At 44.0% G+C, this 13,748-nt stretch overlaps 1 protein-coding gene and 1 pseudogene across 1 annotated transcript; both read left to right on the top strand.

The window, feature by feature from the left end:
• The first annotated feature begins 1,782 nt into the window (after positions 1–1,782).
• LOC130039247 (ferritin heavy chain-like) lies at positions 1,783–2,337 on the top strand. The gene has a single exon (XM_056131095.1). The coding sequence runs from the start codon at positions 1,783–1,785 to the stop codon at positions 2,335–2,337; it is 555 nt and encodes a 184-aa protein (XP_055987070.1).
• Positions 2,338–5,110: 2,773 nt separating this feature from the next.
• On the top strand, positions 5,111–5,554 carry LOC130039246 (ferritin heavy chain-like; annotated as a pseudogene).
• Positions 5,555–13,748: the final 8,194 nt, after the last annotated feature.

Raw genomic sequence — 13,748 nt, 5'->3', positions numbered from 1 at the left:
AGCTACATTTCATGAAGGCTCAGAAGAAACCCACAATGCTCACGACTTAACATCCTCATCTGAAAAAGCAGGGACTTCCAGGTGGGTCCCGGTGGGCTCCCCACAGGATTGATCCCCACCCTGATCCGTGACATACACACGCACATCACCTGAGCACAGGCCCCCTACTGAATGTCCTATAAACAAGGCAGCCCACCCACATCCGGATCCTCACAAAAACTTCATAGTTCAGACAAGGGCAGATCAAAGCTGCCTTTAGCATCTTAGCCACACCTGTCACCTGTTCCTCCCAACAGTGCCTGTACCTCTGCCACTGCAACCATGCAGCTGTCTGAAATTCTCCAGAACAATGCTCTGCCGTGCAAGGTTAGCGACTGCTGACAAATCAATGGGGTGTCCTACTGTTCCAGTCGATGGGCTACTTCTTCAGGCAGGACAGCTTGGTGCTGATACATGGCATCTCCTGCTACTTTCTGCGTCTGTCTCTAGAGGCTAGGGATCAAGCAGAGAAACTGATGCACATGCTGAACCTGTGTGTGGCCTGCCTCTGTCTTGGCCCTATCCAGAAGACACCCTGGGAAGACTGGGATTCAAGGAGCATGGCTTTTTCCTGGAGAAGAACATCAATCAGGGGCCTGCTCTATATGCACCGGCCGGACAGTAACCTGCAGGACGGCCATTCATGCTCTCCTGGAGAGCGATTTTCTGCTCCAGAAAGACCAGAATATCGAGGAGCTAGCTGGCCATCTCACCACCACGGCAAGATGGCATCAGCAGACACATCAATGTCCAATGACTCTTTGAACATTTCATTCTGAGTTAAGGCAAGAGAAAGGACTCAGGGTGCGGTGGATATTTCTGGGGACAATCTGCTAGATATGTCATATTTTTGCCTGCCCTAAGTTTAACTTCAGTTATACTCATGATCTTTTGTGTTGTTTTCCAATAAAGTTACGTAGTTTGAGAGAAAGTATCATTATTTAATGTACTAACCGTTTTCACCCTTTAAGCTTAAAATGGGTGTCCAGGAGTCCCCGCCCCTGCCTGCAAGTCCTGGGAGCTCTTGCAGAATTTCTAGTCCATGGGACTCTGCAAAGCACGAGGAAATGTTTCCTTTAGTAACAATATAGAGGTGGTGGGGAGGGTGGGATCCCTGTGACTGCATTGACTGACTTGAAAAGCAAACCCCTACTGGCCCTGGGAAAGAAAGAAGTGTACAGCAGAGGGTGGATGGAAATCTAGTGGGGCTGAGCTAGAGGCAGGTTTGAGGGTGGTTTCTGTCCGGGATGTAACAGAGCACCAGCTTGTGGGGGAGCTCCCCCAAACTCCATTATATTTCTCAAGTGAAATATAGGAAACGGAGGGAAATTTACAGAAACTGTTTTTTTTTTCTCCAGAGGTAAAGCCCAAACAAGGTGAAAGTAAGCAAAAACTGGAGTACCTCATGGTGTTTTACTAATAAACAATTTAAAAAAAAAACTGGAGTCAGGCGCTCAGTCACAAAACTGCTTTGCTTGCCAGGGACTCTTTAGCAAGCCTCTTCAGTGCGGAGCTGACTCCGCCATTTTCTGGGGCTGTGGTGACTTCCGCATCGGATTCCCGCAGATCTGACCTCTGACCCTGTCCCCGGACATGCGCACACGGTCGGTCACGCCCCACCCCGTATATAAGAAGCTCGCACGCACTGAGGCTCCTGGCGAAACCTTCACCGTGCAAGGCACAGCCAGCCGTCCGTTCAGGGCCTCAGCTTCGCTGCTTTCCAGGAGTCCCCGGGCGACCGCCATGTCAGCTTCTCTGCCAGTGCCACGGTCCTCTGTGCACCAGAACCTCGCTGCTGACTGCGAGGATGCCATCAACACGCAAATCCACCTGGAGCTCAGCACCTCGTACGTGTACCTGTCCATGAGCTACTACTTCGACAGGGGGGATGTGGGCCTGGGGCGCTTTTCCCGCTATTTCCGGGAGCTGTTTGGAGAGGTGTTCGAGCAGGCTGAGAAGCTGATGCAGCTGCAGAACCAGCGGGGCGCTCAGCTCTTCTTCCACGACATCCAGAAGCCTCACAAAGATGCCTGGGAGGGCTGCCTGAACGCCATGGACTTTGCCTTGATTCTGCACAAGATCATCAATGACGGCCTGTGCGATCTGTACCAGCTGGCCACCAATATGCAGGATGGCTACCTGTGCTCCTACCTGGAGACCCAAATCCTGCCTCAGCAAAACCAGTGTCTCAAGGAGCTGCAGGAGCATGTCTCCACCCTGCATAACATGGCTGTTCCGGAAGAGTACCTCTTTGACCACAAGACTGGTCTTGATGGTGAAGGCGACAAAAAGGACTGAGTCTACACTGCCTTCCCCATATAGTTGTGGTTCAGGGGACTTCCCCTGGTCAGTTTACTTTGCTTGCTTGTTGCAGTATGGTTTTTGTCACTGTTTGGTTTAGTTATTTTCAAAGACTTTTTTTGTTGCAAGCGTTAATGTAATTTTTGTTTTAATGATTCCCCTGGATGTTAGATTCATCCACCTCCCCTTAACATTTTTGAGGTGGTATCTGGAGAATACTGAATTCCACCCAGTCCCCTCCTGGATTAAGATTTTGAGGACAGGAGAAAAGTCTATGGAAACTGAAAGTGTAAGGTAAGTATCACCTTAGAAAAACTGTGGTCATGGAGGGTGCGGGTGGAGCTATGATAAAACAGGTAGAGTACTCGCATTGCATGCAGCTCGGGTTAAATATGTCAAACAAGCCCTCCAGGGGTGATATGATATCAAAACTTTAGGAATAAATTAATAATATATAATGATAATAATAGTAGTAAGGTAAGAATCACCGTAGAAGAATTGTGGTCATGGACAGTTGGGGTGGAGCTATAATAAAACAGTTAGTGTACTTGCATGAAGCTCATGCTCAATAGGTATAAAAAGCCCTCCAAGAGTGGTATGATATTAGAAATCAGGAATAATAAGCCAGAACAGTGTGCTGTTATCACAACTGAAATAAACACACATACATTACAAAGACTCACACAAACCCACACACAGGTAGAGGGTGGGTTTCATTCTGGGTAAGGGAAAGGTACAAGTTAGGAGCTGAATCAACGAAAATTTTCTTATCTGAATGGGCAGAGGACGATTTTGATCCAGTGCTGATAGCAGCCTCAAAAATATTAGGCATTAAAAGCCTCCCGCAACACAACACACATGTGATTTATAGTTTGTGTGTAGTACAAAAATTTAAATATATGTATAATTGTAATTTATACCTAGAAGCTAATTAATATCAGTACATGAAATCTGGGAAGTACACATGCCCTTCTCCACACAGAACAGCTCCACTTCATGAAGGCTCGGAAGAAACCCACAATGCTCACAACTTAAATCTGAAAATAAAGGGGCTTCCACTTGGGTCCCAGTGGGCTCCCCACAGAATGAATCCCCACCCTCACCCATCACATACACATGCATATAACCTGAGCCCAACCCTCCCCACCTACATGCCCTATAAACAAGACAGCCGACCCACATCCGGATCCTCACAAAAACTTCATAGGGCAGACACAGGGGCAGATCAAAGCTGCCTTTAGCATCTTAGCCACACCTGTCACCTGTTCCTCCCAACAGTGCCTGTACCTCTGCCACTGCAACCATGCAGCTGTCTGAAATTCTCCAGAACAATGCTCTGCCGTGCAAGGTTAGCGACTGCTGACAAATCAATGGGGTGTCCTACTGTTCCAGTCGATGGGCTACTTCTTCAGGCAGGACAGCTTGGTGCTGATACATGGCATCTCCTGCTACTTTCTGCGTCTGTCTCTAGAGGCTAGGGATCAAGCAGAGAAACTGATGCACATGCTGAACCTGTGTGTGGCCTGCCTCTGTCTTGGCCCTATCCAGAAGACACCCTGGGAAGACTGGGATTCAAGGAGCATGGCTTTTTCCTGGAGAAGAACATCAATCAGGGGCCTGCTCTATATGCACCGGCCGGACAGTAACCTGCAGGACGGCCATTCATGCTCTCCTGGAGAGCGATTTTCTGCTCCAGAAAGACCAGAATATCGAGGAGCTAGCCGGCCATCTCACCACCACGGCAAGATGGCATCAGCAGACACATCAATATCCAATGACTCTTTGAACATTTCATTCTGAGTTAAGGCAAGAGAAAGGACTCAGGGTGCGGTGGATATTTCTGGGGACAATCTGCTAGATATGTCATATTTTTGCCTGCCCTAAGTTTAACTTCAGTTATACTCATGATCTTTTGTGTTGTTTTCCAATAAAGTTACGTAGTTTGAGAGAAAGTATCATTATTTAATGTACTAACCGTTTTCACCCTTTAAGCTTAAAATGGGTGTCCAGGAGTCCCCGCCCCCGCCTGCAAGTCCTGGGAGCTCTTGCAGAATTTCTAGTCAATGGGACTCTGCAAAGCACAAGGAAATGTTTCCTTTAGTAACAAAATGGAGGGGGTGGGGAGGGTGGGATCCCTGTGACTGTTGACTGACTTGAAAAGCATACACCTACTGGCCTTGGAAAAGCTGGGATGGGGACAGAAGAGGTGGGGTGGTAATCCAATGGACCTGGACCAGAAAAGGTAGTTTTGAGGCGGGTTCATTCCAAGTTGCTACAGAGCACCAGGATGTGGGTGCGTGGTCCATGCCTCCATTATATTTCTCAGGTGAAATATAGCAAACAGAAGGGAAATTTACAGAAACTGTTCATGTTTTTTTCCTCCAGAGGTAAAGCCCAAACATGGTAAAAGTAAGTAAAAACTGGAGTACCTCATTGGTGTTTTACTAATAAACATTTTAAAAAAAAAACTGGAGTCAGGCGCTCAGCAAAAAACTGCTTTGCTTTCCAGGGACTCTTTAGCAAACCTCTTCAGTGCGGAGCTGACTCCGCCATTTTCTGGGGCTGTGGCGACTTCCGCATCAGATCCTTACAGATCTGACCCCTGACCCTGTCCCCTGACATGCGCACACGGTCGGTCACGCCCCACCCCGCATATAAGAAGCTCGCACGCACTGAGGCTCCTGGCGAACCCTTCACCGTGCAAGGCACAGCCAGCCGTCCGTTCAGGGCCTCAGCTTCGCTGTTTTCCAGGAGTCCCCGGGCCACCGCCATGTCAGCTTTTCTGCCAGTGCCACGGTCCTCTGTGCACCAGAACCTCGCTGCTGACTGCGACGATGCCATCAACACGTAAATCCACCTGGAGCTCAGCACCTCGTACGTGTACCTGTCCATGAGCTACTACTTCGACAGGGGGGATGTGGGCCTGGGGCGCTTCTCCCGCTACTTCCGGGAGCTGTTCGGAGAGGTGTTCGAGCGGGCCGAGAAGCTGATGCAGCTGCAGAACCGGCGGGGCGCTCAGCTCTACTTCCATGACATCCAGAAGCCCCACAAAGATGCCTGGGAGGGCTGCCTGAACGCCATGGACTTTGCCTTGATTCTGCACAAGATTTTCAATGATAGCCTGCTTGATCTGCGCCAGCTGGCTATCGACCTGCATGATGGCCACCGTGTTCCTAGATGGAGAATCACGTCCTGCCCCTGCAAGTCCAATTGATCTCAGAGCTCATTGATCTTATCTCCTTCTGCATACATTTGGGGCCCCGTACAGATACGTGTTTGAAAATATAACCCTGCATGATTAGTACAAAAAGAACAGCATCTGTGTTCCTTCACCATTGATTTGTGTTGCAGAGTATGTCCCTAGACACTCTGCTTGACATGCTTATTGCAGTTTTCCCTGTGCTGATAATCTGATCATATTTTCATTTGTTTTAGTGCTTCTCTAATAAATTTATTTGATTTCTAAATGAGTTATTGCTTTTTCCACAATCCTCACCTTTTCTTCCAAATGATCAATTCGCTGTTAAGGATCCCCTCCACCTTCAACCACCCTTTCCCAATCATCATATTGTTAACAGATTTTGGAGGTAAATGCTTTTGGGGCTCAGTGTATCAGACATGTTGCTTTCCCCTAAAACACAACGTGAATTTGTGCATTTTAAAATTTATAAAAATCATAATTATGATTTTCTCTATTGAAGCAATAATGGAAACTGGATTGTGTGGGAATTAATAAGGCCAGGTCAGACGTTTTAGCTTTGAGGTTCCTTATGGCTCTAACAGACTATACCACAGAGGTTATTTATGGCATTAGTGAACCCCACCACGGAACTTTAAGTACCACATAAAAATCCCTGGGTGTGGTATAAAATACACATTTGGGGCAGGAGCGATAATACAGTTGGTAAGGCACTTGCCTTGCATGAAATCAACATGGGCTTAGCCTGGTATCCCTCTATGGCCCTACCACCACAACCACTGGGTCCACCAGGATTGATTCCTGAGTGCAGAGCCTGGTTTTAAGTCTTGAACACCAAGGGGTGTTTCCCTGCCCCCAAATCAAAACCTAACCAACCAAACAAAAATACAGGCTGGGGGGTGGAAGGGAACCTAGAGACAATGGTTAATGGAATGTGCCACTCTTGAGAATAGTGTTAGAACACTATTCCCCTGAAATTCAGCTATGAATAACAAAAAAATATTAGTGCCTTGATACTTACTATTCTAAAATTCAGGAAAAGAAAAGTGGACAAGAATATATGTACACAGGAAAATAAAATAAGAGGGTTCTTAAACTTTATTTGAAACTTTGTGTTAAATTATGCAAATACTAATGATTAAGTCATGGTATCAAAATAAATAGGAGTCTTGTAAGTCAGATTGCATAGTACCTCTTTGTCAGTTATTTAAATAACATCAGTGACATATATTCCTGCAAATACATATGATAGGAAGAATTCTTAAGCATCAGAAACTTAACCATCACTAATGGTACGGAAGTTTGTTTTTGTACCAAGGTACAAGAGTGTTTTGTCAGTCTAAGCAGAAATTATATTATGATATAGAAAATTAAATGTAAACACTATTTATATTTTATATTTCAAGGACCTCTTTAAATATGTTAAATATGTTATATAAGAACATGTAAGACAATTTTGTTTTTTTCATTCATACAGATAAAGAAATGAAGGCATTAAAAAGTACCTAAGACTCAAGTCAGTGTCACAGTATGCTTGCTTTCTGTGATTATAAGTATTTCCTTCCTCCTCCCAAAATTAAAAACTTGTAGAGGCTGGAGGGATAGCACAGCAGGTAGGGTGCTTGCTCTGCATGCGAGCGACCTGGATTTAATCTCAGGATCTCTGAATATTCCTCCTAGCATTTCAGTAGTGATCCTTGAGTACAGAGCCAGGAGTAAGCCCCGCGCACCTCCAGGAACGGACCCCAATCCAAAAATTAATTAATTAAAGATTTGAACTACAACACTGTGGCCTTTGAGAATATTGTCTAGGATTAGAAAAAAATCTAACCTACTTTTTACACAATTTTTATCCTGGAGCAATACAGAACTATAACATTCAGTCCATATCTCCGTATTAAATTGGAATAGATAGAGAATTGGTGAGGAATGTCTCATAGAAAGGGACAGCAGGGGACAGGTCTGGAAAGATAATACAGTAGATAAGGCTGTAAGCCTTGTAAGCCCATATGCAGCTAAGCCGGATTTGATTCCTGGCATCCAATATGGGCTCTGAACACTGCCAGGCATGGTATCTGAGTACAGAGCTTGGAGTAAGCCCTGAACACCACCAGGTGTGACCCCAAAACTAAATGGGAAAACAAAGAGAATCACCAGAAAACATGGAACTCACCTGTTAAATACTGAAATACAATTGTCTTAAATAGCATTTCTATGATGCTGTTGATGGTTATGGAAATCAATGTTTAGAACCTTAGAGCTAGACATGTAAAATGTTATTTGAATAGTAATTTTAGAGAGCCTATATTGCTATGATAAGTGAAAATAAAAACATTCATTCTTCTCCCCCATAAAACATCACAGTGGAATATGTTAAATAACTCTGAATTTTGAAAAATATTCATGGGTTCTGACTAACCTTATTAGTGTTCTTATCATAAACACCAGGATTTACCTGTGACTTCATGTGGTGGAAAATATAGGAAGCAAGATGTCTGAACTCGAGAAGAGGAGGATGGTGGTGTGGTGGCATAGCAGCAGGCACCAGGAGGGGTGAAGCGGTGGCAGCTCTTGGAACTCTAAACTGCAGGGCACTGCTACACAGAAATTCTCCATAATTTCGCTGGAATGAACGTAATGAATGAACAGTTAGATTTTTTTAAATGAGTCAGAAAGAGACAGACATAGAATGACTGCACTCATTTGTGAAATATTATATAACATAAGACTAACATCCAAGGACAGTAGAGGCAAGGACCAGGAAGATTGCTCCATGGTTGGAAGCCTGTCTCATGAGCTGGGGGAGAAGGCAACTGGAATAGAGAAGTGATCACTAAGTTAATGATGGTTGGAGGGATTGCTCGGGATGGGAGATGTGTGCTGAAAATAAAGGACCAAACATGATGGCTCTCAGTATCTGTATTGCAAGCCATATGCCCCAAAGTAGAGAATAAGAAGGAAATTGTCTTCCATAGAGGCAGGGGTTGGGGTGCGGTGGGGGTGGCAAGAGCGATTCCGGGGACATTTGTGGTGGAAGATGTACACTGGTAGAGGGATGGGTGTTCAATCATTATATGACTAAAAATCAATCATGAGAGCTTTGTAACTATCTCACAATACAAAAAAAATTTTTTTTGATTGTGATTCAATACAAAAAAAAATTTTAAGTGTTGCTCAAGTCCAGTCTGGTGCCACCAGAGTGTGGATTCTGGAACTGCTGCAGCACCCCAAATACACACCATGAGCAGCCAGCTTGGGCAGCTGGGCGACCCCAGTGACTCGCTGAAGGCTGGCCACCATGGTGCAAAGTTGCCACCATGCCTCCGTCAGGCCTCCTTCACCTCAGGATGGAGTTCACTGAATAATATGCCAAAAATCTAGGTATGCAGTACTTTGTGACTGAAATCACCAGGCTCTAAGACCCGATGAGCTAGCCCCCTGCTCCCCACTTACCTGTACTTCCAGAAGCCCCACAGCAATGCACATGAATTGCTTCCAGTGCCAGGTATGCTCATCTACTGGCCCTGATCCAGAGACTCCTAAATAAATCTCGAAAAAGATCAACCAGCTGCAAAAAGTGTTTGGACACCCGTTTATGGCTGAATCTTCCAAGGCATCCTGGAGGCAGGCAGGTTCAGCCTAGTATCCACAAAAACAGAGCCCTGGCAGCTGCTTGCTTACTCCCACACTCAAAAGCAACTTCCATGCCTCTAGACGGACTCCATTGCTTCGGGACCAAGATCACCAATAAATTAACCTGCCAAAAATTTAGGCTATTTCCACAAGAAGTAAGTGAAACTTCTGGACAAAAACTGAGTGCTGAAAGTAGGTAGAGAGACAAATGTAACCTTTCAGTATCTATATTGCAAACCATGATGCCCAAAAGGAAAGAGGGAGAAAGAGCAAGAGAGATAAGAAAAGTGTCTGCCATGGATGCAGGCTGGAGGGGGGTGGGGGGAGAGAGGAGGTAGGATGGAAACTGTAGACATTGGTGGTGGGACATGTACACTGGTACAGAACATTGTATAACTGAAACCCAATTATGAACAAATTTGTAACTGTGCTTCTCACTGTGATTCAATAAAAAGGTAATTTTTAAAACAATGTCTGAACTATCACTGTCCTTCTGTTGTTCATCGATTTGCTCGAGTCGGCCCAGTAACGTCTCCATTGTGACAATTGTTACTGTGTTTGGCATATTGAATGTCACAGGCAGCTTACCAGGCTTTGCCGTGCGGGCAAGATACTCTTGGTAGCTTGCCAGGCTCTTGGAGAGGGGCAGAGGAATAGAACTCGGGTCGGCCATGTTGGCCACTTGCAAGGCAAACGCCTTACCCACTGTGCTATCACTCCAGCCCAATGTCTGAACAATATAAGTATAAACATATAAACATCACCACTACTGAAAAGTTGCCTCAAAAATAAATTTAAAAAGTTAACATAAACATAGAAAAAGAGAGGTATGGAGCTATAGTACAGCAGACAGGGCACTTGCCTTGGATGCAGCCAACCCAGGTTCAATCTCTGGCATCACCTCATGTTCCCTGAGCCCCACCAGGTGTAATTCCTGAGTGTAGAACCAGGAGTAACTCCTGAGCACCGCTGGGTATAGCCCCCAAACAAAAATAATAATAAAAATAAGAAGAAAAAGAAAGAAAATGAACTTGGATATAGTCTGCAAGCCATCAAAATAAAAAGTATCATTCAAAACCTGAGTGCCGGAGAACAGATGACTGGTTAAAGAAACTTTGGTATATCTACACAATGGAGTACTATGTAGCTGTTAGAAAAGATGAAGTCATGAAATTTACATACAAGTGGTACTACATGGAAAGTATCATGTTGAGTGAAATAAGTCAGAAAGAGAGGGACAGACATAGAAAGATTGCATTCATCTGGGGAACATAAAGTAACAAAATAGGAGACTAACACCTAAGAATAGCCAAAATAAGTACCAGGAGGTTCACTCCATGGCTTGGAGGCCAGCCGCACACTATTCACAAAGCCAAGATCTGGAAACATCTTGAGTCTAAGAACAGGTGGATGAATAAAGAAACGGAAGTTTCCAAACTTTGTAATGTGTCTATCAAGAGATATATTGAATATATCAAGGGGAACAACCTCACATCATAGAAAAACATCAGAAGGAGAAAAAAGAAAAGAAATATAATCAGTCACTTTCTCTTTAAATGGCTCAAAAATTAAATTCACTGGTGCGTTTTTTTTCTGAAAAGTTGCTTAGCTGTTTTTCAAAAGCCCACAGGAGGATCAAGAAATATTAAGTTAATTTCATTGTACTTAATCAAAGGGAGTGGGAGGAAACATTAGGTCAAGCTGTGATTGAAGATAATTTAAAATGAATGAGAAAAGAATCTAATTTCTTTAAGCGTTAGTGAGACTATACCTTTCTTTAAATTATATATACTATTTCAGTACCACATAATTTTTATATTAGTTCTTAAAAATAGTTCAAGTATTACAGAAATTTATAATTAAATGTAAAAGCTACATTTATTTCAGCTTAGTTAAATCCCTTGGTGAAAGCCTGATTGAATTAACCAGGTACCAACAATTATCTTGTGGCACTAGTATCACTCAATGGCCTCCATATCCGTTGAAATCATTGTGAATTATCAATACATCAATTATTTCAGTCAGGGTACATGATTGCAAAAACATGAAACTAACTTTGATTAATTTCATCAAAATATATTCTATTGGAAAGGTATACAAGTCCTTGAAATATTGACAGGAAGGCTACAGAGCAAGTAGTGAAAAACTGGCAAGAAGAGAGAGTATGTGGATATCATAAAGTAAAGGTGATGCTGAAGAAATCTTCTGGGAAAGGGGTATATGATATCAACACTGGAAGCACAATGAATTTTTATTTTATTTGTTGTTTTGATGATGCGCAGGCGTTCTCCTGGAACTGCACTCAGGGTTCACTACTGGAGTTACTTTTGGGATGATATAGGGTGCCCAGTATCAAACCCGGGTTGGCTGTGTGAAAAGAAAGTGCCCTACTCACTGTACTACCTCTCCAGTCCCTAGAACAATTTTTTTAATTCTCCTAATTTCTCTCATCACTACCTCCATATATAGTCCTGGGGATATTTAACTGTCTTTATTCTGGGTCAGAGCAATAGTACAAAAGGTAGAGCAGCCAACTGTATTTGTACTTGCAGGCAGCCAATCTGGGTTTGATCCTTGGTATTCCATCGAACCTACCAGGAGTGATCCCTGAGCAAAGAGCCAGGAGTAAACCCAGAGCATAGCCAGGTGTGGACCCAAAACCAAAATAATCATAATCATAACAATCTCTGTTTTTATCTAGATGTTAGCGACCAGAGAAAATTATTTTATTTTTTCAATTTCTGATAATCTGAGTAGAAGTCATGGATAATCTTCTCCATTGCCCTTTTGGAAGATGTGATAGATCCATCAGGATGTTGGAGGGCAGTCATCTCGGTCTTGAAATTGGCAAAGGACAGGCGGGCATTGCAAATGCTTTTCCCGGCTTCTGCCACATCAGCCAGCTCTGCTGATCTTCTCTCTTTGAGGTCTTCCTCTATCGCTTCTCTGCACTGCTTTGCGAGCTTGGACGTTCGATTGTGGTTGCCTGAGGCTTGCACCAAGCCACGTTGGCGAATAAGCTCAAAAGTTTTTGAAGACAGGCATTTTTTGTGGACATCTCTCTCTTGGCGTTTCTTGCACAATCATGGAGGTGCTGAACCAGTTGATTGGATTCCTCGTCAATGTTGTCAACAATGGCATCTTCCCATGTTGCCGCAATAGTGCCAAAGAGCTCCCAGTTGGTGGTCGTTCTGGCAGTTCTCTTCTTAAACTTTGCAAACCTTTCTCCCTGCTCCGTGAAGTAAATTTTGCATGAAGGAGATGGTGGTCCAATCCTGTTTGGAATTTTGGAACAACAGCGACATCGGTCAGGCAAGACTGTGGATTGAATATGATATCATCAATTTCATTGTGGAACTATCCACCGGGAGACTCCCAAGTCCAACATTTAGATTCAGCCTTCTGAAATTGTGAGTTACCATGGTCTTGGTCAACACGATGAACTCAGACAGTCTCTCACCCTGTTTCTTCCATTCTAGGTTATGGGTCCCCATGTAGAGTTCTTCAGCTGATCTTCTCAGTCCTATCTTGGCACTAAAATCACTGGCAATGATCTTGTAGAAGGTGTGGTCTTCTTTATCGAACTTCTCCAGTTCCATGACTCCATGATTATCCATGACTTCTACTTGGATCTCTTTTATAGCCACGTCCACCTGCCCACATACCAAATTCCACAGGATGTATATGTCATTCCCAACATTCTCCCTTCCGAAATCCGACACGCAATTTTGTCAGTAAAGAAGTGAACAGCACCTGGCCCAGACAAGGTCAGACCCGAACACCTGAAGAATCTGCCATCAGTACTCATCAATACACTGGCTCAGCTCTTCACATACTACCTGTCTGAATGCAAGGTTCCATCCTAATGGAAAACTAGCAGGACTGTGCAAGAAGGGAGACATCCATGACATTGGCAACTATCACCCGATCTGCCTGTTGTTTGTCGTCTACAAGCTGTTCCCTTGAGTCATCCTGACTAGGATTGGCAGAACACTAGATGAAGGACAACCATGCAAGCAAGCTGTTTTCTGAAAAGTATTTAGCACAATCAACCATATCCACACAATAACCAAGCTCATTGAGGTTTCTCAGGAGTTCAAGATGCTGCTCTGTCTAATGTTTATGGATTTAAAGAAGGCTTTTGATTCTGTTGAGATGGAAGCAGTCATCGAAGCCCTAGCCAACATGGCATTCAAACTCAATACATCAGGATCCTCCGTGAGCTGTATTATGAATTCACTACCAGGATCTCACCATTCTACAAAGAAGTGATCATCCATGTCAAAAGAGGGGTTCAGCAGGATAATACCATTTCATCAAAACTCTTCAGTGCCACCCTTGAGAATGTCATGTGATGACTGGAATGGGAAGGAATGGGATTGAAGATAGACAGTCGGCAACTATACCATCTCTGCTTTGCTGGTGGCATCGTTCTAATAACATCAAACATTAGCCAAGCAGCACAAATGCTGGCCGACTCCGATCGTGAGTGTGGAAAGGTCGGACTACAGCTGAATCTCACAAAGACAATGTTTATGAGAAAGAGTCTCGTTCTCAATGTTTAATTCGCTCTCAA

This window comes from Sorex fumeus, unplaced genomic scaffold (assembly GCF_029834395.1).
Source record: "Sorex fumeus unplaced genomic scaffold, SorFum_2.1 ptg000086l, whole genome shotgun sequence".
In the NCBI taxonomy this organism is placed as follows: Eukaryota; Metazoa; Chordata; class Mammalia; order Eulipotyphla; family Soricidae; genus Sorex; species Sorex fumeus.
This window is presented reverse-complemented; position numbering and strand designations above follow the sequence as displayed.